We start from the raw sequence: 25671 nt of genomic DNA on the forward strand, positions 1-25671 counted from the left end.
CAAAGAACTGAAATAAGCTTTATGGGCAGCTCTCAGTTGAGTGTTCTTTTTTCCAATAAAGCAAGCGTTCTCAGCAGAATGAAGAAAAGCCTTCTGCTCCTACCTTAGACTTTTACACAGTGACAGCTGCCTGCAGTAAAGTAGTGAAGGAGGGAAAAGAAAATAAATGAGAATGCAAGGACTGGCAAATTAAGACTGTATGGGCTCACGGTTGGGGAAAAGCAATGAGGCAAACAAATATGATCACATTTAAAGGGCTCAGTGGGATTTGAGAAATTAGCATAAGTGCATAAATCTAACTACTGCTAACTTAGAGCAATGGCATTATGAGACAGTCATCAGCCTTTTTGAGCCCTTCTGATGAATTTGTCCTTGAGCCATGTTCTAAAACTTAAAATAATTGTGTGTTTTAGAGCAAACAAATATCCATATATTTAGATGTAACTTGCATATTCGACTCATTCAGTAATGATTGGGGTGGGATGCAGTGCATGCATTCAGAATTGTTCTAAAAGTTACTGGGTATCCAAACCTAATGAGAAAAAAATAATACAAAACCTGTGAAGCTTATTCCTTCTTGTTTCCCTTATTTTCCTGCAATAATGGTGATCTTATTTTGTACTGTTACTGTTTCTCCTTTCCTATGCTCTTTGTATTTCCTTCATACCACACATTAAAGCCCAGGAATAATGTTTTTCCTCTTTAGAAATCAAGAAATACCAATTAAAATAATAATGAGGCATGCTTTGCAGAGATAAGCAAAGATTTAAAAGACAGATTATTCCCAGCGCTGGCAATGTGACAGGAAATGGGCCCTTTCATACTTTTTGTGGATATGAGTGTTAATTTTTGTTGCTTTTTAGAGAACTTGATGACATAATTTCAAAACTTTAAAATAGAAAAAAAGTTTCTCACCCTTTGACCTGACAGCTTTATGTATAAGATTTATCCTAGGGGGATAACTGGATAAGCACTCCTAACTCTGGCACCAAATATTTAATGATCCATTGCTTATAATGTGAAAAATTTATAAACAACTTAAATATCCAAACATAAGAGATTAGTTAAATCTTGATAATCACCCAATAGAAGACTATATAGCTATAATATGATATACATGTCCCTGTGCATGTATGTGTGTTATATACAAATATGTGGAAAGATGCTCAAAATGATAAAAGGTAGGTTAAAATGACAAATATGATGAGCTATTATTATTTTTTGAGATGGAGTCTCGCTCTGTCGCCCAGGCCGGAGTGCAGTGGCCGGATCTCGGCTCACTGCAAGCTCCGCCTCCCGGGTTTACACCATTCTTCTGCCTCAGCCTCCCAAGTAGCTGGGACTACAGGCGCCGCTACCTCGCCCGGCTAGTTTTTTTGTATTTTTTAGTAGAGATGGGGTTTTACCGTGTTAGCCAGGATCGTCTTGATCTCCTGACCTTGTGATCCGCCTGTCTCGGCCTCCCAAAGTGCTGGGATTACAGGCTTGAGCCACCGCGCCTGGCCTATTATTTTTAAAAATATATTTTATGTGCATAGAAAAGTATCTGAAAAGATATATGCAAGAAACTAATTATATCTGGATATGGACATTTTCCCTAGTCTTTATTTTCTTCTCATAGAATATCTGTATTTTATACAGTACAACAATAAATATGTATTATTTTTAATCATACAAAATAATTTTTGATCAGAAAAACGGGAAAAAGAGCAACATTTTTGCCATCAGTTCTTTTAGTCATTTACTTTGGGTGAAAGGGAGATATTACTACATTTTCATTGGTTAGTGACTGGTGAATATTCAGACAACTTGGGAATTTGGAGCATTTTCATCAGCTAAAAAATAAAATACAAAGCTAATGAGCACAGCAATACCTAGAGCTCTGATATCTCAAAAGCCAAGTGGTTTGTGGTACTTGCTCTGGTTTGCTGTCCTCCCTTGGAAAATTTTATACAGGATGCTTTCAGTAGGTGATTTGCAGACACTTTTAGATGGTCAGAAAGTAGCACTAGACAAATCAGTTGCAAATCGATTTTCAGTGTGGTTATGCTCAATATATTCTGTAAATACAGCAGGCAGCCCCCAATTCTTCCTAGAGTGGAAGTAAATGGGGGAGTTGATGCAGAAAAGGCTTTTCAGAGGAGCTGACACTTGTGCTAAAGGGTAAGAATGCAATGACCAGGTGAACAAGAGAAGAGGGAACATTCAAAAGCATGAAAATCAGAATACAGCCCTTGGAGATTTTGTAGGTACTTGACAAAAGCTTATTTGTGGTGGTGGTGCTGGCAGTGAATAGGAAACAAAAGTGTTCTATAAATCCTAGCTTTCCGGTTTTTGTAATAAAACGTGCATTAATTTACACATTTTGGGGTGCCTTTTAACTTAACCCACAATGACACATAATAACACAATAGATAGTTTGTATTTTTCTTAAGACATTTGTTACCTTCCAATCCTCTGTGTCTTCAAAGCTATTTAAATAACTACATAAAGTAAGAAAAAATCCAATAATACCCAACTGATGCAAATCAGTTGATACATAATGACAATGTTGGGGGATTCATATCTGGGTGTTCTTCCGCATTTATACCCTTAGTCTTTGGAATGTTCAAATTCCATATAAAAACTAAATAAGAATGCTTGAGTTGCCAGTTGGGGTTCAAGACTATGCCAAGTTCATATGAAAATCCTGTTGGCACTTAAGTCAGCACTACATCATTAATAATGGACAGTGTCCTCTTCTCTGATGTCATTCCTTAAATGTATACCTTCATAATTTGAATTTACTAAAACCATTTCTGAAGATGTGTATGCTTTCTATTATCTCTTATGGTAATAACTTCCATAAAGGAAGTTATATGAATTGTTTATCTGAAACCTGCCTCCCTCAAGATTCTTGGGGGCCCTACTATTTAAAAGTGTCCTGGGCTCAGCCAGGCGCAGTGGCTCACGCCTGTAATCCCAGCACTTTGGGAGGCTGAGGCGGGTGGATCACAAGGTCAGGCGTTAGAGACCAGCCTGGCCAACATAGTGAAACCCCGTCTCTACTAAAAATACAAAAAATTAGCCAGGCATGATGGTGGGCGCTTGTAATCCCAGCTACTTGGGAGACTGAGGCAGGAGAATTGCTTGAACCTGGAGGGCGGATGTTGCAGTGAGCGGGATGACAGTGTGATACTCTGTCTGGAAAAAAAAAAAAAAAGAAAGAAAAAGTATCCTGGTCTCAGGAGGCTGAGATATGAGGATCACCTGAGCCTGAGAGGTTGAGGCTGCAGTGAGCCATGATCTCACCACTGTGCTCCATCCTGGGTGACAGAGTTAGACCCTGTCTCAAAAATAGGAATAATTCTGGTCTGATCATATCTTCTGCAGAGTGGTTTTACTGCTGCTGCTTGGGAATAAGAAATTGGCCTTCTCTTATTAGGAGCTCTTTGATTTTTTTTTTTTTTTTTTTGGTGGGGAAGCTGGAGTGCAATGGCACAATCACAGCTCACTGCAGCCTCTACCTCCCAGACCCAGATGATCCTCCCACCCCACCCCAGCTTCCGGAGTAGCTGGGACTACAAGGGCATGCCACCCTGTCTGGCTAGTTTTTGTATTTTTCGTAGAGACAGGGTTTCACCATCTTCCCCAAGCTAATCTCTCACTCTTGGATTCAAGGAATCTTCCCGCCTCAGCCTCCCAAAGTGTTGGGATTATAGGCTTGAGTCACCACGCCCAGCCAAGAGCTCTTTGGTTTTCGTTCAAAGTTATCAAAAAAGTAGAAACAAATTACTTGGTTATGCTGATTAGCCTTTCTTTTGGGGCTACCAAATGAGACATAAATTTACTAGGAGAAATTCTCCGAAATTTAGAGACAATGGGAAGCTAACAAAAATCAACCAACGTTGAATTTGCTATTTTGAGATTGGAGTATGCTTTCAAGTGTGAACAAATAAATGGATTTCTCAGTTTGTCTCCAAGCCATTCTAACTTAAAATTGATAAAAAATAATCTTGAAAACTTTATCAAAATTAATAAAAAGTACACAAAGAAACTAAGTAAAGTTTAGAAAATGGAGAATCTGAGGGGAGCCAGTGTGTCTCAACATCTATCCAACCAAAAAGGTACTGATTCTAACCCTAAAATAGAAAAAGGCCAGTTACTAGACAAGCTTGACTGATCAGATACATCCTCAAAGACCACCCTGCTTCTTTTGCTTTAATTCTAACGTGTAATTTAGTCTCCAGAGTGTATCAGCCAACCAGTGAGAGGAAAAGTATAGTCTGGATCATACCGTTCATTGTAAAATCACACTGGTATATTCTACATTTCAAATATGACTCTTTTGAGGTTGGTTATTGCAACTCAGCTCTCCCCAAAATCATCATCCCTCAATGAACTGACAAATTGAATTTTGGAGCCTGTGAAGCTGAGGCCCAGTCCCTGGACCACGGTGACTTCACCTAGTGCCACCAGCACAGCGTGACCGAGCCAGCTGGCCGCATGGATCTCTGCTGCAGAAGAAGGGAGATGCTGAGTATTCTCAGCAGCCCGCTACTCAGGAGCCAGCCTTCACCTTGCCCCTCATCCGCTCACACTGGGATGCGGGTTTAAGAGAGGGAATTAGATGTGAGTTTTGTCTGGGGGCCTTTTCAGGACAGATGCCCAGCAGAAGGGTTCTCAATGGTGACTGAGAGTTTCCGTCTCCCCTAGAACCCACAGTTCAGTGAACTGACTTCAGTGGAGCGGTTGAGCCCCGGAGGCAATCTGTTTGAGACTTCAGTTATGCTTCCAAGAGGCCAACGGAGCCCTAGAAATATGAGATGAATTATACAAAGAGGGACAACTGCTTTCTATTCACCACACTTTGATAGCCATATTCACTGCTTCTGCCCAGATTACCAACAGAGGTCGAGGACAGTGTTATTTGTTAAAAAAAATTTCCTAGGGATTCAAAAAACAGTATCACACTTCATAAATGAATTAATTCCTTAATATCATCTGATACCAATACATAGTCAAATTTTCCCAATTATTCTAAGAATGTCCTTTGCACATATTTATCCAGGCCAGGATCCAATCTAGAATGTTACAGTGCATCGAGTTGTTATTTCACCTAAATCTCTTTTGATATAGAGTAGTCACTTTTTTCATAACACCGACTTTTCCAGAGGATCGAGCCATAAAATGGGATTATCTCATAAAATAGCTCACCTTCTGTATTTAGCTGCTTGCTTCCTGTGGTCTCATCCAGCTTGTCCCCCATGCCCTGTGTTTTATGTAGACTGTAAGTTAGATCCAAGGACTTAATCCGATTTAAGTTAAATGTTTTTGACCAAAAGGAAAAAATGCATCATGGGCAATATCACATACATCATGTTGCTTCACATTATAAGACAATGTTGTCGTGGCATTAGTGGTGTTAAAATTGAGCACTGCATTAAAATAGTGACCTTCTGATTTCTCCAGTGTACATTGCTCCTCTTGTGAAATGAAAGAAAGTGGTAAATCACTGGTATGGTGGTACTTTGGCGCCATATGAATGTCCTGTTCCCTATTAATTGTTTGTCTAATGATTTATCAGCAATTAATGTTTTTTTGTTTGTTTGTTTGAGATAGAGTCTTACTCCGGCTGCCCAGGCTGGATGGAGTGCAGTGGTGTGATCTTGGCTCAGTGCAGCCTCGACCTCCAGGGCTCAGGCGATGCTTCCACCTCAGCCTCCTGAGTAGCTGGGACTACAGGTGCACATCACTATGGCCCAGCTAATTTTTTGTATTTTTAGTAGAGATAGGGTTTCGCCATGTTGCCCAGGCTAGTCTCCAACTCCTGTACTCAAACAATCCACCTGCCTCGACCTCCCAAAGTGCTAGGATGCCAGGTGTGAGCCACCACACCCAGCAACAATTGATAATTTTGGCCTGATAATTTCTCTCTGGCATCGCCTTTTCCATAGTCAGTATACCGTAGTCTTATGGTATACTGCTTACCTGTTATGATTTGAAGCGAATCACTGGCTTCTTGATGCTTAACTCCTTTATCTGTAAAAATAGGTTGTTTTAGGAAGCAGAGGCAGGAGGATCGCTTGAGGCCAGGGGTTCGAGACCAGCCTGGGCAACATAGTGAGACCTCATTTCTCCAAATAATAAAAAATTAGCCAGGTGTGGTGGTAGCACATGCCTGTAGTCCCATCTACTTTGAAGTCTGCGGTGGGAGGATCACTTGAGCCCAGGAGTTGGAGGCTGCAATGAGCCATGATCATGTTACTACACTCTAACCTGGGCAACAGAATGTGATTCTACCTCAAAAAACAAACAAACAAACAAAAACCAAAAAGAACCAATCCAGGTTGCTGTCAGCAGTATGTAACATGCTTTGCTTGGTGCCTGGTGGTCTGTATCCATGCAATAAGCATTGGCTTTTTTTTTTCTTTCTTTTTAAAAAATATTTTAAAAATTCAATTAAATAGAGACAGGGTCTTGCTATATAGCCCAGGCTAATCTTGAACTCCTATGCTCAAGCAGTTCTCCCACCTCCACCTCCCCAGTAGCTGGGATTGTAAGCTTGAGTCATGGCTTTTTGTTATTATTGTGCTTTTCCTTATTTTGGTAATGATGGATTACAGAGCAGTATCCAGTCTCATATCCCTGAGGCAAAAAAAAAAAAAAAAAAAAAAAAAAACAACTCTAGAAAGGAGTTGAGGAAGTTAGATTTTTTTTTTTTTTTTTTTAATTATACTTTAAGTTCTAGGGTACATGTGGATAATGTGCAGGTTTGTTACATACATATACCTGTGCCATGTTGGCGTGCTGCACCCATCAACTCGTCAGCACCCATCAACTCGTCATTTACATCAGGTATAACTCCCAATGCAATCCCTCCCCGTTCCCCCCTCCCCGTGATAGGCCCCGGTGTGTGATGTTCCCCTTCCTGAGTCCAAGTGATCTCATTGTTCAGTTCCCACCTATGAGTGAGAACATGCGGTGTTTGGTTTTCTGTTCTTGTGATAGTTTGCTGAGAATGATGGTTTCCAGCTGCAAGTTAGATTTTTTAAGAAAACTGACTTGTACCATTTTCTTAAAAGCAAGATGTGTTCTAAGAATCAGTAGTGCCTCAACATGCTACAAAGGAGAAGGGTCCATTGTTAAAATAATGTCTAGGAAATGTCTCCCATTCTTTTCCTTTCTTGAAGTCTCGTTGAACATATGATTAAACTAAAGTTTCCAGAAAGCCTCTCAGGAAAGAAACCTAGGCTAATCTTATAGGCTAATCTAGTATTTTCTAATTTATTTGCCTGTAGACACTACTCCCTGACCTCTGCCACTGACTTTTCTTAAACGCACACAAACATTACATTGAGCTGCCTTGGATTCTTCCAAAGGCTTGAATGAAGAGGGAATCAGAGAAGCCGACTCCCTGTGGAGAGTTGGGAGGTGTCTACCAATGACTTTGGATTCTGAAAAGCCACACAAGCTAGAGGAGTTGTCAAGAGGTTCAGTTTTTGAGGGGTCAGGAAAGGCATAAATTGGAGGCCTGGCAGTAATTCCACAGCTAAACTCTCTTAATTAGACTTTCTCCTAGAGGATCTTAGACTCCACCCATCCTATAGGTGTGTTACAGCTACTGGGACTTGCCTAGGCCAGACAGAAGTGAGTACTTTGGGCCAATGCTTAGATACTGAAGGGTATAGAATATATTATGGTTCAGAGGAAGAGCAGAGGATTTGGAGTCAGACAAACATGGGTAAATGCCTTTGTTCTACCAGGTATTTACCATGATACCTGGGAAAAATCTCTTAACCTCTCTGAACCTCTTTCTTCATCTATATAATATATACAATTAAAGTACTTAGACCAAATGGTTGTGAAGCTTTCTTAAATACTTAAAAGCATTTTTTAAAATGAAGTAGTATATAAATGATAGTTAATTTAATTTTAATAGTAAGAGTATTCTTACTACATGACCCCACATTTTGTGGATTGACTAATCATTGTTTTATTTATTCAAATGGTTAATATTTATTGAGCATTTACTATGTACCAGGCACTGGGTAGGTACTTACATAGAGCGTGAACTAGAGCAGATCCAGTCCCTGACTTCATGTAGCTTACATTCCATTGTGGGAGACATATGATAAGCAAATATACACACAAATAAATATAGAATTATAGTCCCCTCCTTCCAGGTACTGATGTGGGTAATTTTTAAATGGGAATATTGCTTATAATATATATTTTGAAGGTAATGTCCACAAATAAATATATGGAAATGAATTTGTCAACTTAAGTAAAGAATAAGATTAATAATAAAAAATTGTTAGAGACCTTAGGAATAATTGATCTCAATCTCCTCATTTTATAGATGAGGAAAACTAGGACCAGGAATACTATAGAAACTTACCCAAAGTCACATGTTTGTTGTGTCATGCATGTCACATGTGTGCATGTGTGTGAGGCAGGGGTCAGAACACAGATTTCCCTTCTTTACTCAGTGCTTTCCATCTGCTGGTTCTGTCTGAAAGGCATTATGAGTGGCTCCTGTTTTATCTGTGTGTTATAAGCGCACTCTTATACAACATGTTCTGATTATAAAAAATTGAGGACCCAGACCAATTGATTTTTCCAAACTTTGTTCCATGAAGGATTACAATTTTACTAGATGTTAATAGGTTATCACTTTAAGCTTCTTGGTCAAATTACTTTTGGACACCCTGCATCCCCCCTGGATCTTTACTATAGAGATCCATAAATGTATATTGTAATTTTAAAAGATTATTCCTGCAGTAAGGAAACCTTTTAAACTATGCCCAACCTAACATTCCCCAAACTTACTTGATTACAGAATCCATTTTAAATTCTGTAGCCATGAATGTGATTCATGTGCTGTGCAGGAAGTGTAGCCTTAGCATCCATTTAGTTGGCTCCTTGGTAAAGGTTGTGGAAGCCCATTAGAGCTCACTAAACCAAAGCCAATCACACAACTTTAAAAGGAGCAGTTCCTTGGATCTTAGGAATTCAGGCAGACTGTGGATGTGTGTAACATGTAGGAGCAACACTTAGTAGGATTCATTTTCTTAAGGTGACCATGTCCTTTTAACCCAGGACTGAAATGGGAAACCATGGAAGCATAAAGAGTATGTTTTGATACATCTTTGACACAATCCTCTTTAAGTTTTGCTATTATTATTTTCAAGTCTTTTGAAATTATTATTATTGTTATCTTTTCAGGCATTCACAAGCCCGGAGTTCTCCAAAAGGGTGCGATATCTTCACAGGACATGCAAACAAGGTAGCTGGATATTGTGATTCCAAAGTAACTGTGTGTCATTCCTTCAGACTCACCAAGTTCATAGGCATGAAGCTTGTCTGTGACTGCTTGGTTGGACCATCCAAATTTGAAACTCTTAGTGATATTTTGAAGTCTTTGAGACAAAAGCCCAGCTTGCTAAAGAACTTTGGTTCAGTAGAGAGACAGGGAGGTACAGTGGAGAGAGAATCAAAAGCCTGGAAATTTGCTGCTGAGAATAAATGTTAGCTGCTCCCTGAGGTGATTTGTCTGTGCACTCCACTCTCTACAGATGTTAGAGCCTCTTTTTGAGTAAGGACCCGAGGTTCTTTGGTAGCACTTTGATATCCTGCTCGAATTCAATATGTGAAATGGAGGCGTCTCTCTGTGACTTGGAGCCCACAGCAGGCTTTGAAGTCTGATCCAATTTTTGCTGCCTACTATTTGATGTTGAAAGGATGAAATGAAGAAAATGTACAGTTTTTGCCAGTAACTCTGCTGAGCATATGTAAGATTAAAAAAACAAAATCCTTTGGATGATGTACTTAGAAATGTTAAGCAGATTAATACCTTCCTATAGGTTTTCTTTTTTCTTTCTTAGAGATAAAAAATAAGTATAGGTGAAAATCAGCACATAGCTGTTTTATATTCTGGACTATAATTAATTTAACAGGAAGCTAGGTTGACTCGTTCTGAAGAAGAAATAAATGAATGAAGCAAAAGATGTTGAGACTTGGCTTCTAATTGCCCCAAGGAGAGGACCTCCATTCAAGTCTACGCAAGACGGGAGCAACTTACAAATGACTCCAATATACATATCCTCTTGCTTTTAGTCAGGGTTAAGTGCCCCTTCGTTAAATAGAAGCCATGTCCTTAAGGCTGTTTCATCAGAGGATAATAATAATATTTCTCTTACTGGGTTTTTCTGAAGCACTCAATTTCTGGGACTGATTTGCTGTCTTCTCGGATATGCCATCCTGCTCCAGATCACCAAGGATTGAGTCTCTGGGGAGCCCCTCAAAAACCTGGTAAGAAGAACATTTTGAATTGCATGCTGCTTCTACCATTTGCTTGTTTGCGTACTTTGGGCAGGACTCAATTAGATAGTAATATGACCAAATGTTGGCAAAAACTTTTGGGAAGCCATACATGCTGGATGTAAAACTTGTATTAAAGGTAGTTTTACCATGTACCCATGTCATTTAAGATTATGAACATCAAAGTCCATGCTTTTCCATTTACTTAACCTTAAACTAGGAAACTGTTCTAAAATTTCATTTTATTAAAGGGAAGATAAACAGCTGACCAGCTTTTAGTGGAGCAGATCATGCAGGGTGGAAATCTAGGAGTTGATAAAGAATATGGATTTAGAAAGTAGTTCTGCCCTTTTGGCAACATGGCCATTCTTTGAGCAAGAAGACAGACATGCCTTTGGGAAACAACTGTTTCTGGCTCATTTTCTAAATTTCTTGCTACAGAATATAGTAAAAGTCAGTTTCAGGTTTGCATGCAGCTATAACCAGTGCTTCTGGAAGATAAAATAGAAACATAATTGTAAGAAATATTTACAAGCTAGAAGATATTAAGGACTACGTGAACCTTTCCAAGAAAAGAAATGCTCCTGATGTTACACTTAATGTCAACCTCATCTGTTTTTCTGAAATATAAAGTAATTTCTCAGATCTCTTCAGTTGTCTTCTTAGCTTGTTTATCAGTAACAAAGTAGCACAGTATGAAGTGGGAAATGCATAATAAATGTGTTATGACTTCAGTCAGTCTATATGGATCTTAAACTCTTGGAGAGAGACAAGAGGATGAGTCCATTATAGCAGAACCTTTTAAATGGACGTGTAGTGAATGATAAACCTGACAAAGGAAATATTTTCCTCATAGCAAGACAGTATTCAGGAATAAGGTCACAATGAAGTGGGGGTAAAAGTAGTACAAAAAAAGAGGAGAGAATTTAGGGGAAAAACAGTACAATGGAGCAAAATTCATTATGCAAGAGTTTGGTTGGTGCTTTTCTCTATCCAAACAGATAGTCTCTATATTTTAATTGGAGTGTTTAGAGCATTTATATTTAATGTGATTATTGATATGTTTTGGTTTAAATCTATCATCTTGCTATTTATTTTCCATTTGTCCTATCTAGTTTTTGTTCTCTCTTGGTATTCTATTTTTAAATAGATGTAATTCCTAAAAAGAAAAATTTTAAGTATGGTTGAATAGCTAAACCATACTGGCAGGTTCTGGCATCAGACCTGCCTGGATTCAAATCTCTGGTCTCGTGTGTGTGTGTGTGTGTGTGTGTGTGTGTGTTTTCTCTTTTTTTTTTGAGATGGAGTCCTGGCTCTGTCGCCCAGGCTGGAGTGCAGTAGCGCAATCTCTGCTCAGTGCAAGCTCCGCCTCCCAGGTTCACACCATTCTGCCTCAGCCTCCCGAGTAGCTGGGACTACAGGCGCCCGCCACTATGCCTGGCTAATTTTTTATATTTTTAGTAGAGACGGGGTTTCACCATGTTAGCCAGGATGGTCTCGATCTCCTGACCTCGTGATCCACCCGCCTCAGCCTCCCAAAGTGCTGGGATTACAGTTGTGAGCCACCGCGCCTGGCTGGGTCTCCTGTGTTAATCAAGCTATGTAGCAACTCCTTACCTTAGTACCTATTCATGTAAAGTGAGGGAAATAGTAATGCATATCTGAGAGGTTTCACTTAGGATTAAATGAGCTAGTGTAAGTAAAGGGCATAGCATAGTGTCTGGCTCATAGTAAGGGTTTAGTAAATGTCAGATGCTGTTATGGTAATTATTGTTATTGATATTATATAAATACAGAGTTAATCTATGAGCATGAATACTAGGTAGAGAAATAAAGTTCTTTTGGTAAGACATTAAGTTTTGGTGTGATAGTTTGGGGAAGTAAAAATACATTACATTTTGAATTTATTAAAAAGAAAAGAGACTTGTTGGATTACAATAATCTTTCCCATTCTTTAGGAAAGTGTCTTAAAAAGTCAAATGTATTAATAAGTAACACATCTGATTTGCTATAAATGGCTTATATGCACGTTCTTTCTAGAGTTGTCTCTCCCTTTCAGTCTAAATGATTTTCTATTGGGTCTGCCACCATCAACATTATTGCCCCTTACACTCTTATAAACAGCATCCTAAGTAGTCTTCCTGCCTCCATTCTCCTTTAGTTTATCTTATGCCAACAGAAACCTAAGATTTCTAAAGCAAAATCCTAATCGTGATCTTCTCTCCCTCCACTTTTCAGTGACTCCCTAGTATCCCAGCATGACCTTCAAGGCTTTCTCTGTTCTGGTCCTAATCTTTTCTAGCTCTAACTTCTACTGCTCTCTCTTTTTCATTCTGTGCTTCAGAATCTCCAAACTATTCTGTTTTCTCTGAACATACCTGGTATGTTCTTTCCCTCCTCTGTGACTGTTCATGCTGCCTCTTCTACTCCACATATCCTTCTTCCTCATTTACTTTTCAAAATCCTCTCCATTCTTCAAGGTCCACAATGGCTCCCTACTCTTTTACTCTTTCTTTTTTTTTTTTTTTTTTTTTTTTTTTTTTTTTTTTTTTTTTTTTGAGACGGAGTCTCGCTCTGTCGCCCAGGCTGGAGTGCAGTGGCCGGATCTCAGCTCACTGCAAGCTCCGCCTCCCGGGTTCACGCCATTCTCCGGCCTCAGCCTCCCGACTAGCTGGGACTACAGGCGCTGCCACCTCGCCCGGCTATTTTTTGTATTTCTTAGTAGAGACGGGGTTTCACCGTGTTAGCCAGGATGGTCTCGATCTCCTGACCTCGTGATCCGCCCATCTCGGCCTCCCAAAGTGCTGGGATTACAGGCTTGAGCCACCGCGCCCGGCCTACTCTTTCTTATAATACTTATCACATCCTGCTTTGTTTTATAGTTACTTTAATGCATCTACTAGATTTAAAACTCTCTAGAATCATGTCTTCCCATTTATGAGTTCTCTCCTCACAACCTAGCCTAGGTCTCGAATTGAATTCTTGAGCATCCAAAGTGGTGATGAAACATAATGGAAGCAAGAATGAAATGAAACTTTACCTAAGTAAGGAATCAGAGAAGAGTTTTACAATGTATTTCTAACAATCCTAGAACAAAGTCAATGTTTCTGAGACAACCTCCAAATAGATATAGTGTACTAGTGGAAGAAATTAAAATAATCCAAGCTATTTCATTTTGTTACTATTGTTACTATTGCTGTTTTGGGCAGGAGAAGCAAAGAAAGTTTAGACATGAAGACATGAGAAAACATATGTAAATCGAATTCCCCTTGATCTTAGAAAACAACCAAGATGAAGAACAAAATTTTTTTTCTGTTTCATTTATATTATCAGTTGTAGAAACAAGAATATATTATTTAAGCAACACTTTTAGCAAATTATACCTTTGTGTTTAATTCTGTGCTTTAAATGACCCATTATTTTAACCCATGTTTTTGTGAAAGGTTGAATGAGAATATTGTGACCTTTTCGGTTTAAAAAAACACTAATATCCAGAAGGTTTGCCTTCTAACTTGCAGTGAGGCCTAACTTCATTATTCTAAGAAGGGGTCGGTAAGGTGAGAATGAGAGGTGGGGAATAAATCTAAAGTTACTCCATCTCAAGCTCAGCTTAGAGCAGCCATGCAAAGAAGTCTGTAAATATGGGCCTTAAATGTCTTCAGAGTATAACAAGTGTCCCTAACTGGCCCATGTGGGCCGACGCATTGCTCACATTAAGAGAAAAGCACAATATACCCGGGAAGTGCATAATTCTAGTCACTTGGTCACTAATCCAAGCAGTGAAACTATTTAATAGGACTGACAACAATGTATACAGACCTTATCTGGTTTTACTGTGTAAATGGTTATACTTCAGGCATTCGTTCTTCTAGTTATTTATTTATTTATTTATTCAAAAAATAATTATTAACTCTATGTGCCAGGAACTGACAAGTATTTCTCAAAACTTTTATAAAAGACTAATTTTTGGTTGGTTGGTTTCCATTTTACCACAGTCTGATAATTTTGTGGAATACAATAAAAATGAATTACAAAGAAAATAATCATGGACTTGGATGTTGTGTCAATATCAAAACCCTGTCCACATGATGCTACACTGTAGCAGAGGGAGACAGACAATAAACAATAAGCAGATGAATAAGTCAATTATGTGGGATGTTAGAGGGGTGAAGAGTTACGGGGAGAAAATACAACTGCAAGGGTGATAAGGAGTAGCCCAAGTGTAGAGGGTGAGTTTGGGTGGTTGTATGTATATATGTGTGTGTGTGTGTGTATATATATATGTTTGTTTGTTTTTATTTGAGATGGAGTCTAGCTTTGTCACCAGGCTGGAGTGCAGTGACATGATCTCAGCTCATTGCAACCTCCGCCTCCCAGCTTCACACCATTCTCCTGTCTCAGCCTCCTGAGTAGCTGGGATTACAGGCATGCGCTACCACGCCCAGCTAACTTTTGTATTTTTTTTTTTTCTTAGTAGAGACAGGATTTCACTATGTTACCCAGGATGGTCTCGATCTCCTGACCTTGTGATCCACCCACCTCGGCTTCCCAAAGTGCTGGGATTACAGGCGTGAGCCACCGCGCCCCTGGCCTGGATGGTTGTATTTTTAAACAGTGTGGCTTCATTAAGAATGTGAGGTTTGAGTAGAGGCTTGAGGGTGGTGAGCCAGTTCACCATGTAAATAAGAGAAGAGCGTTCCTGGCAGAAGACCACGATAAAGGCCTGGAGGAAAGAACGTGAATGGATATGAAGAGTAGAAGTCCCTGTATTGGAGCTGAGAGACCAAAAAGTAGAGTCATAGGAAATGAAGAGCCAGATAGTGCAGGTTCGTACTGTTTAATGTCCTAACAAACATCCTAGGGATCTAGATACATGAGGATTCTCATTCAGCAGGTCTGAGTGGCTCTGAGATTCTGCAGCACTAATGAGCTTGCGGGGGGTTCTGATATTGTCGGTCTGAGGTTCACTTTGTGAGTAGTGAGGGTTTAGTCTCAGTGAAATGGGAGGCCAGTGAGTGGGAGAGTGGCATGATCTGGGTTATGATTTTAACAATAACTCCAGCTTTGGAGTTGAGAACCAACTAGACATCATCAAGAAATGAAATCGTCTAAGTACATTTTCCATACAGCTGAAACTCTCTCAAACCTAAAATTACCTTTCATATTGAGTGCACAAACACAATTCTCCTTATTCTTTGTATCTAGGGGCATGATTATTAACAGCAGTTATCACATTGGGCTGTAATGCAGAGCAATCCTCAGAGACTGTTGTGAAATAGGGCCACCTACCCTTGCAGTAAATGACCCTTGACCATTATGATTTTTAGTTAATGTGCCAGATTCTCTGTTTAATTTCTCCTCTCTCAACACAAAGCTGATGTTTCTTGCTGTTGTTAATGAGCTGACTTTTTGTAACATACTTTTCTTCTCCTTCCTTTTTCATCTTTGCTATGGTCTAAAAAACAGGTTTTAAGCATTTTTTTTAAGGCAGTAAAAGAAGTGGGTTTGAGAGGGAGATCTGAGAAAATCCCCTATGAATAAAAGAACAGGAACTCTAATGTATGTAGTACATTAGTACCTATATTAGGTACCATGCCAGGCCCTTTACTTATATTTTCTTAATGTAAAGTACACAAGCTTTAGTTTAACCTTGTGACCTGTGCTTGTTAACGAACCCTCACTACCTGCCCTTGGGTTTTCTGTTATACCTCACCTAAGAGTTACCTCTGTCCTGGGTTTTCTTCCCATCTACAGTGAGTATACCTTAATCATATTTCTTTTTGAAGGTCAAAAGTAGAAAGCAGTATTCTACTGGCCTCCTGGTGGGGAGGTCATAGTTGGCAAAACACACTGTTGGGATGTGGTAGAGCCACCAGACAGCATATGGAACCTGGCATCGGGCATTAGTGATTGATTTCAGATCTTTCATGGCCTGTCTAGCCACGGCTCCTGAGCAAATCACACCATTTTCTTTCACTTAGCAGCTTCTTTAATGCCATCTACTTCATTATTTTCCTTTACCTTTCCAGTTGCTCTCATTACTAAATTTTATTGGTTTTGGCAGCAATTCAGCTGTCAGAAAGCAAACTCAGGCTGTATTTTATTCTTAAAAACGTTAATCCTTAAAGTGACCAAACATCTCAACTTTCCTGTGACAGAAATGTTTTCCAAAATGTGGGATTTTCAGTGCTTATACCAGGACAGTCCCAGGCAAACAGATGAGTTGGTCACCCTGTAATGATACACGAAATTGAGCTTGTTTGGGGCAAGATCACTGTAACAGGCAAGACTATACCTCAGATCCATGCAACAGAATCACTTCACACGGGCCGCCTGTGTTTGGAAGGGAGTGCAAGCAGCTCGCCAGACAGCAATGCTATGATCATAAAGGGGTAAGATGTCTCCCATTTGACAGGGAGAGCATGTTCCTACAACAGAGTCTCAAGGGCCGCATAATCTCCCTCAGAAAGGCACGTGGAAATCAGACACTGAACAAAGGCAAGGCTACTGGGCCTCTCTGTCCCTTATCCAAATTGGTGACTGAATGTCACACACAAGACTGTATTCATTTATGGGTAGTCTCTGAGGTTCTGAATCCCTGCTCATTTTGGCTCCCTTAGGCTAAAAACATCTTTTCTTCTTGTCTGGATGCCATTGAATTCACCTTAAACTCTCATCAGCAAGACTTGGTAAAGTCTTATCTGAGGACTTTTCTCAGTGAAATGGCAAAGGAATTACAGGTATAGAATTGTTATTGCTAGCATGTGAGGTTAGAAAACACCTCATATTAAGGGATCTTTTTAGACAGATTGCTCTCAAACTTCACTGGGCTCTCCAGAATCACCCAGAATGCTGGTTAAGACAGACTGCTGAACCCATTGCATAGTTTCCAATTCTGTGTGGGATGGAGAGGGGGATTCGTAGTGTTATCAGGTTTCCAGAGGATGAGATGCTGCTGGTCTGGGGACTTCCCTTTGAAAACCACTGCTCTGGACATTCCATATCTCTGTGACACAATATTGAATCCGAGAAAGTGGACTTTATATATGTGGCTTTCTCCTCATTTATTCAACAAACATTTATTGAACACCTACTATATGTCAACCACAGGGCCAGGAAATGAAATAAGACACTTAAGAGACTAGTACGATTATAATATCTTGGTCTTTGCAGCTGTTGTTTTCCAAAGCTAGTCTGGTGACATGTTGAGTGTCCTCATGGATCTCAAGTGATGTCATTGAATTATCGGGAAGTTGTCAAAAACAAAGTTACATTTACTTTTAGCTTTGCTGTGCAGGAAGAGGGTGGGAGTGTTCCAGACTTCTAAACAATCTATAAAGTGTTTCATTATCTAAAATTATTAGGAATTACTGCCTTTATTGTTTGTTTGTTTTTGTGAGACAGAGTCTTGTTCTGTTGCCCAGACTGGAGTGCAGTGGCACAATCTCGTCTCACTGCAACCTCTGCCTCCTGGGTTCAAGCTTTTCTCATGCTTCAGCCTCCTGAATAACTGGGATTACAGGCCTGAGCCACCACACTTGGCGAATTTTTGTATTTTTTGTAGAGACAGGATTTCACTATGCTGCCCAGCCTGGTGTTGAACTCCTGGACTCAAGTGATCCACCCACCTCAGCCTCCCAGAGTGCTGGGATTACAGGCATGAGCCACCACACTCAGCCAGAAATTGTTGCTTTTAAAGGTTATTTCCAGATTATAAACTATACTACTTCTGCTAGCCTGGCTGTAGTATATTCATTCTCCCACATGGCAAAATTACTCTAAGCCCCACCAGATCTGAATGTTTTCATATATATATGAAACATTTTGCATATATATATATGAAATGTTTCTCATATATATATATAATTTTATGTATTTAATTCTATTTATTTATTTTTAGATGGAGTCTTACTCTGCCACCTAGGCTGGAGGGCAGTGGTGTGGTCTCAGCTCACTGCAGCCTCCACCTCCTGGCTTCATATGATTCGTTCTTACATATTTCTAATATATATGTCATTGCCATAATGTTTGTTCCCTGACTTTTTGAAAAAAAAAACAAAAAAAATCTAGGCAAGGCCAACATAAGGAAGTGTACAGTTTGAGGCTTGTGGGCATGAGGACAAAGGGATGGAAGGAGACAGAAGACAGATTATAGTTGTCTTAATCCCCAATCCAATTTCTAATTTAGCTTCATTTATATTAATCATACACTTTCTCTGTTTTGCTTAAGAGACTGATATGGTTTAGCTTTGTGTCCCCACCCAAATCTCATATTGAATTGTAATCCTCAGTGTTGGGGGAGGGACCTGGTGGGAGGTGATTGGATCATTGTGGGGGGGATTTCCCCCTTGCTGTTCTCATGATCATGAATGAGTTCTTGTGATATCTGGTTGTTTAAAAGTGTGTAGCACTTACCCCTTCTCTTTCCTGCTGCCATGTGAAGATGTGTTTTCTTCCCCTTCTCCCTTCTGCCATGATTTTAAAGGTTCCTTAAGCCTCTCCAGTTATGCCTCCTGTACACCCTGTGGAACTGTGAGCCCATTAAACCTCTTTCCTTTATAAGTTACCCAATCTCACAGTCTCAGGTAGTTTGTTTGTTTCTTTGTTTGTTTTTGAGGTGGAGTCTCACTCTGTTGCCAGGCTGGAGTGCAGTGGCGTGATCTCGGCTCACTGCAACCTCTGCCTCCTGGGTTCAAGCGATTCTCCTGCCTCAGCCTCCCAAGTAGCTGGATTACAGGCACACGCCACCACGCCTGGCTAATTTTTGTATTTTTAGTAGAGATGGGGTTTCACCATGTTGGCCAAGCTGGTCTTGAACTCCTGACCTCGTGATCTGCTTGCCTTGGCCTCCCAAAGTGTTGGGATTACAGGTATAAGCCACCATGCCCGGCCAGTCTCAGGTAGTTTTTTATAGCAGCGTGAGAACGGACTAATACAGAAAATTGGTACCAGGAGTGGGGTATTGCTATAAAGGTATTACTATAAGATAACTGAAAATGTAGAAGCAACATTGGAACTGGGTAATGGGCAGAGGTAGGAACAGTTTGGAGGGATCAGAAGACAGAAAGATGAAGCAAAATTTAGAACTTCCTAGAGACTTGTTGAAGGGTTGTGACCAAAATGCTGATAGTGATATGGACAGTGAAGTCCAGGGTGAGGTGGCTTCAGATGGAGATGAGAAACTTACTGGGAACTGCAGTAAAGGTCACTCTTGCTATACTTATCAAAGAGACTGGTGGCATTGTGTCTCTGGAGACCTGTGGAACTTTGAACTTGAGAGAGATGATTTAGGATATCTGGTAGAAGAAATTTCTAAGCAGCAAAGTATTCAAGAGGAGTCCTGGCTGCTTCCAAAAGTCTACAATCATTTACATAAACAAAGAAATGACCTGAAACTAGAACGTTTATTTAAAAGGGAAGCAGAGCATAAAAGTTTGGAAAAATTGCAGCCCAATCATGTGGTTGTAAAGAAAAACACATTTTCTGTGGAAGAATTCAAGGCTGCAGAAATTTGCATGAGTAGAGAGGAGCTGAATGTTCATAGCCAAAACAATGGAAAAAATGCCTCCAGGGCATTTCAGAGACCTTCATGGCAGCCCCTCCCATCATAGGCCTGCAGGCTTAGGAGGGAAAAATGGTTTCCTGGGCTGAGCCCAGGGTCCCACTGCTCTGTGCAGCCTCAGGACATGGTGCCCTGCATCCCAGCCATTCCAGCTTCAGCTGTGGCTAAAAGGGGCCAAGGTACAGCTCAAGCCATTGCTTCAAGTCCCAAGCCTTGGTGGCTTCCACATGGTGTTGGGCCTGTAGGTGCACAAAAACAAGAGTTGAGACTTAGAAGCCTCTGCCTCGATTTCGGAGGATGTATGGAAACACCTGGATGTCCAAGCAGAAGTCTGCTGCAATTGCAGAGCCTCATGGAGAACCTCTAATAGGGCAGTGCAGAGGAGAAATCTAGGATTGGAGCCCCCACACACAGAGTCCCCACTGGAGTACTGCCTAGTGGATCTTTGAGAAGAGGACTGCTGACCTCCAGACCCCAAATGGTGGATCTACCAACAGCTTGCACTGTGTGCCTAGAAAAGCTGCAGGCACTCAATGCCAGGCTGTAAAAGCAGCCAAACTTGCAGAACCAAAACACCAAGCTGCCTAAGGCCTTGGGAGCCCGGATATGTGTGTGGCCCTTGCATCAGTGTGGCCTGGATATGAGACATGGAGTCAAAGGATATTATTTTGGACCTTTAAGATTTAATGACTACCCTACTGGGTTTCAGACTTGCATGGGGCCTATGGCCCCTTTCTTTTGTCCAATTTCTCCCTTTTGGAATGGGAGAATTTACCCAATGCCTGTACCCCCATTGTATCTTGGAAGTAACTAACTTGTTTTTGGTTTTACAGGCTTATGGGTGGAAGGGACTTGCCTTGCCTCAGATGAGACTTTGGACTTGGACTTTTGGGTTAATACTAGAATGAGTTAAGACTTTGGGGCACTCTAGGGAAGGCATGATTGGTTTTGAAATGTGAGAAGGGCATGAGATTTGGGAGGGGTTGGGGCAGAATAATATGGTTTAGCTCTGCATCACCACTCAAATCTTATGTTGAATTGTAATCCCCAGTGTTGGGAGAGAGACCTGGTGGGAGGTGATTGGATCATGGGGGTGGATTTCCCCCTTGCTTTTCTCATGATAGTGAGTGAGTTCTCAAAATATCTGACTGTTTAAAAGTATGTAGCACTTCCCCCTTCCCTCTTTCCTGCTGCCATGTGAACATGTGCTTGCTTGCTGTTTACCTTCTGCCATGACTGTAAGTTTTCTGAGGCCTCCCCAATCATGCCTCCTGTACCGACTGTGAAACTGTGAGTCAGTTACACCTCTTTTCTTTATAAACTACCTAGTCTCGGTAGTTCTTGATAGCAATGTGAGAACGGACAAATACAGAGACTTTTCTCGTTTTTACTAGATCTGGGTTTTTGGTTTCCTTGTTTTTGTTTTGCTTTATTTTGTAATTTTGAATAATAGAAACAGGGTGCTTTGGACATCAATTATAGTCCTGGTAGTTTACCTCAACTGAGGGCTCTGTTCAAAACTGGGGCTCTCTGATGGAACTCTGTAGATACCTACCAAGATTGAGCATAGTGCCTCATTTCCCTTGAAATTTGAGAATCAGGATGATAAGGAAGAACAAGGGATGTACTCCACAAAGATCAGTGCTTTTCTCCACCCTCAGCCAACTGAATCAATAGCAAGATTCTGACTCTATTGGAGGAGCTGAGGCTAGAGGAGTCTAGAGGAGGCTGGAGGGGAAAGTGGCCACAGCCGTGAGAGTAGCAGATACAAGCCATGGAGGTCACGTGCCAGGCCACCATGCCTGAGGCCGCATACCTCAGAAAAAACCTTTCACAGCCTGTTCTCATTCCTGCAACTCGTTAAAGCACATTACAGAATTGAACAGTTTTTGACATTATTTCTTCTTAGATTGTTGCTACAACGTATCTGTGAAAAGTTCTTGCTAAACTTTTCCGGTGCTTTCCTGAGTTCATTAGGTCATGATGCACTTTTTGCCAATGCCAAGTTAGGGTTTGGCATTGGCCCGGGACATCAGGACTGCAGATGCCAAACAACACAAGGCGGGTGGTGTGTGAGCCAAGTTAGGGCATTTGACTTCCCAGATTGGATGTTGATGGCATGGCTGTAAAATGTGCCTAGAGAAAATTTATTTTTAAATTCCTTTCTTATTTGATGTAATTGAAACAACACACACTCTCTAGACTGCCCTGTTAACCACAGCTGCCTAGTTTATTTCATTTTAAAGGATTCTTTCAACTTTCAAATCAAACATACAATTGTTTAATGCTAGGGGTGTAGTGATCTTTCTTTGTTTTATGTTTGTTTGTTTTCTAAGATTGAGACTAATACTTTTTTTGAGTTTTAAAAATTTAATAGACTATTTATTTGAGTAATTTTTGGCTTACAGAAATAATGAGCTGAAAGTACAAAATTCTTACATACCCTTTTCCCTCTCCTTTTCTCCCTGTTTCCTCTATAATTGACATCTTGTATTAGCATGGTTCCCTTATTACAATTGATAAGCCCATATTGATACACTATTATTACATTAGAGTTCACTCTTTGTGCTGTATATTCTGTGAGCTTTGACAAATGCATAATGACTTGTATTCATCATGACAGTATCATACAGAATAATTTCACTGACCTAAAAATCCCATCTCTACTTCTTTATTCCTCCCTCCCCACCAGCCCTTGGCAACCAGTTTATTTATTTACTTATTTATTTTAGTGCCTCTGTAGTTTTGCCTTTTTCAGAATGTCATATAGTTGGAATAATATAGTATATAGCCATTTCTGATTGACTTCTTTCACTTTAGCAATATGCACTTAAGAGGCCAGGTGTGGTGGTTTACACCTGTAATCCCAGCACTTTGGGAGGCTGAGGTGGGAGGATTGTCTGAAGCCAAGAGTTCAAGACCAGCCTGGACTAACACAGCAAGACCCTGTCTCTACAAAAAATTTAAAAATTAGCCAAGTGATGTGGTGCCTGTCTATATTCCTAGCTACATGGGAGGCTGAGGTGGAAAGATCACTTGAGCCCAGGAGGTCAAGGGTGCAGTGAGCTATGATGACACCACTGCACTCCAGCTTAGGCAGCAGAGCAAGATCCTATCTCTAAAATAATAATAATAATAATATGCATTTAAGATTCTTCCATGTCAGCCGGGTGTGGTGGCTCATACTTGTAACCCCAGCACTTTGGGAGGCCAAGGCAGGTGGATCACTTGAGGTCAGGAGTTCGAGACCAGCCTGACCAACATGACGAAACACTGTCTCTACTAAAAATACAAAAACTAGCTGGGCGTGCATGGTAGCACATGCCTGTAATTCCAGCTACTCAGGAGGCTGAGGCAGGAGAATCACTTGAACCTGGGAGGCAGAGGTTGTAGTGAGCCGAGATCACGCCACTGCACTCCAGCCTGGACAACAGATCAAGACTTTGTCTAGAAAAAAAAAAAAAAAAACCAAACCTCCATGTCTTGTGATGGCTTGATAGCTTGATATCTTGGTTGTTTGGACAATTATGAGTGAACCCACCATAAACATTTGTGTTCTGGTTTTGGTGTGGATATAACTTTTTAATTCATTTGAGTTAATACCTGGGAGCATGATTACTGGATTGTGTAGTAAGAGTATGTTTAGCTTTGCAAGAAACTGCCAAACGGTCTTCCAAACTGGCTGTACCATTTTGCATTTCCTTCAGCAATGAATGAGAGTTCCTGTTGCTCTGCATCCTTGTCAGCCTTTGGGGTCGTCAGTATCTGGGATTTTTACTTTTTTTTTTTTTTTTTTTTTGAGACAGAGTTTCGCTCTCGTTACCCAAGCTGGAGTGCAATGGCACGATCTTGGCTCACTGCAACCTCCACCTTCCGGGTTCAAGTGATTGTCCTGCCTCAGTTTCCCAAGTAGCTGGGATTACAGGCACGTGCCACCACAGCTGGCTAATTTTTTGTATTTTCAGTAGAAATGGGGTTTTACCATGTTAGCCAGGCTGGTCTCAAACTACTGACCGCAGGTACTCCACCCGCCTTGGCCTCCCAAAGTGCTGGGATTACAGGCGTGAGCCACCGTGCCCAGACGGATTTTGACGTTTTAATAGTTATATAGTAACATCTCATTATTTTAATTTGCAATTCACTGATAACATATGATGTTAAGCATCTTTTTACATGCTTATTTCTTTCACATGCTTATTTGACATCTGTGTATCTTACTTGGTGAGGTATCTATTCAGATTTTTTGACCATTTTAAAATTGCATTGTTTGTTTTCCTATTCTTGAGTTTTAAGAGTTCTTTGTATATTTTGGATACAGTCCTACATTAGATATGTGTTTTTTTTTGTTTTTCGTTCCAACTTTTAGGTTCAAAAGGTACATGTACAGGTTTGTCACACACAATTGTAAATTGCAGGTCGCAAAGGTTTGGTGTAAAGATAATTTTGTCACCTTAATAATCAGCATAATACCTAATAAATCGGGGTTTTTTTGTTTCTTTTTTTTGAGATGGAGTCTCACTGTGTCGCCCAGGCTGGAGTGCAGTGGCGCAATCTCGGCTCACTGCAAGCTCTGCCTCCTGGATTCACACTGTTCTCCTGCCTCAGCCTCCCGAGTAGCTGGGACTACAGGCACCCGCCACCGTGCCTGGCTAATTTTTTGTATTTTTAGTGGAGACGGGGTTTCACCGTGTTAGCCAGGATGGTCTCTATCTCCTGACCTCATGATCCGCCCGTCTCAGCTTCCCAAAGTGCTGGGATTACAGGCATGAGCCACCGCGCCCGGCTCAATAAATAGTTTTTTAATCCTCACTCTCCAACCACCCTGCACCCTCAAATAGGCCTCAGTGTCTGTTGTTCCCTTCTTTGTGTCCATGTGTACCCAATGTTTAGCTCCCACTTATAAATGAGAAAATGCAGTATTTGGCTTTCTGCTCTTGGATTGATTCACTTAGGATAATGGCCTCCAGCTCCATCCATGTTGCTACAAAGGCCATGATCTCGTTTTTCTTTTATGGGTATATAGTATTCCATGGTGTATCTGTACCACATTTTCATTATCCAGTCTACCGTTGATGGGCATCTAGATTGACTCCATGTTTTTGCTATTGTGAATAGTGCTGCAATGAATACACACGTGCAGGTGTCAACTATGTGTTTTGCAAATACTTTTTTCCCAGTTTGTGGCTTATCTTTATTTCTCTTAACAGTGTCTTTTGCAGAAAAAATAATCAGGGAGAAAAACGTTTTTAAATAAGCCACTTTGTCTTGATACCCACTATACCTACCTAAGAAAATAAGAACAGCTTGAGAGGAACAAGGTAGTTGGCAGTACAGAAGTTGAATACATAAGAACCATGGTGTGAGTGTGATCCCTAAATTCAATGTCATCAATTTTTAGTGCTATAGGGTGGCAAGAGAGATGTAGTACCAAATTATATAAGGAGAAAAAAGAAACTGGGTTATATGCATATAGAGATTTTCTCTCAGTTTTCATTTCTATTTTCCTCTCTTGGTTTCCTCACTATTTATGTTTGTTAAATAACTAAAACTCCTGGAAAAACTAGAAAAACTCAGGTTGTCTGCTAAAACAGTATTTAGGAAGAGATCAATTTGTTGGTTTAAATTTCAGAGGGGGCTGGGAGAGAATAAAATATACCTTTATTACTCATTCATTAGGATATTTGTCCAGCGGATGTTACTTGAGCACCCACTAAATGGGATCAAGATCCAGGCTTGCTCTTGTGAAATTTATATCCCGAGAGAGATGGACAAATAAATTTGAAAACAAGTCGCCTTTGACTAGGGTG

At 40.4% G+C, this 25671-nt stretch overlaps 1 protein-coding gene across 1 annotated transcript in view; it reads left to right on the forward strand.

The window, feature by feature from the left end:
- Positions 1 to 25671, forward strand: part of MYO3B (myosin IIIB) — a 491510-nt gene that overhangs the window by 372642 nt on the left and 93197 nt on the right. The window contains exons 31-32 of the mRNA XM_045367230.3: positions 9208 to 9268; positions 10197 to 10293. Of these exons, the coding sequence (XP_045223165.2) occupies positions 9208 to 9268; positions 10197 to 10293 (158 nt within the window). The remainder of the gene's footprint in view (positions 1 to 9207; positions 9269 to 10196; positions 10294 to 25671) is intronic.

The sequence above is a fragment of the Macaca fascicularis genome, chromosome 12 (assembly GCF_037993035.2).
Source record: "Macaca fascicularis isolate 582-1 chromosome 12, T2T-MFA8v1.1".
NCBI lineage: Eukaryota > Metazoa > Chordata > Mammalia > Primates > Cercopithecidae > Macaca > Macaca fascicularis.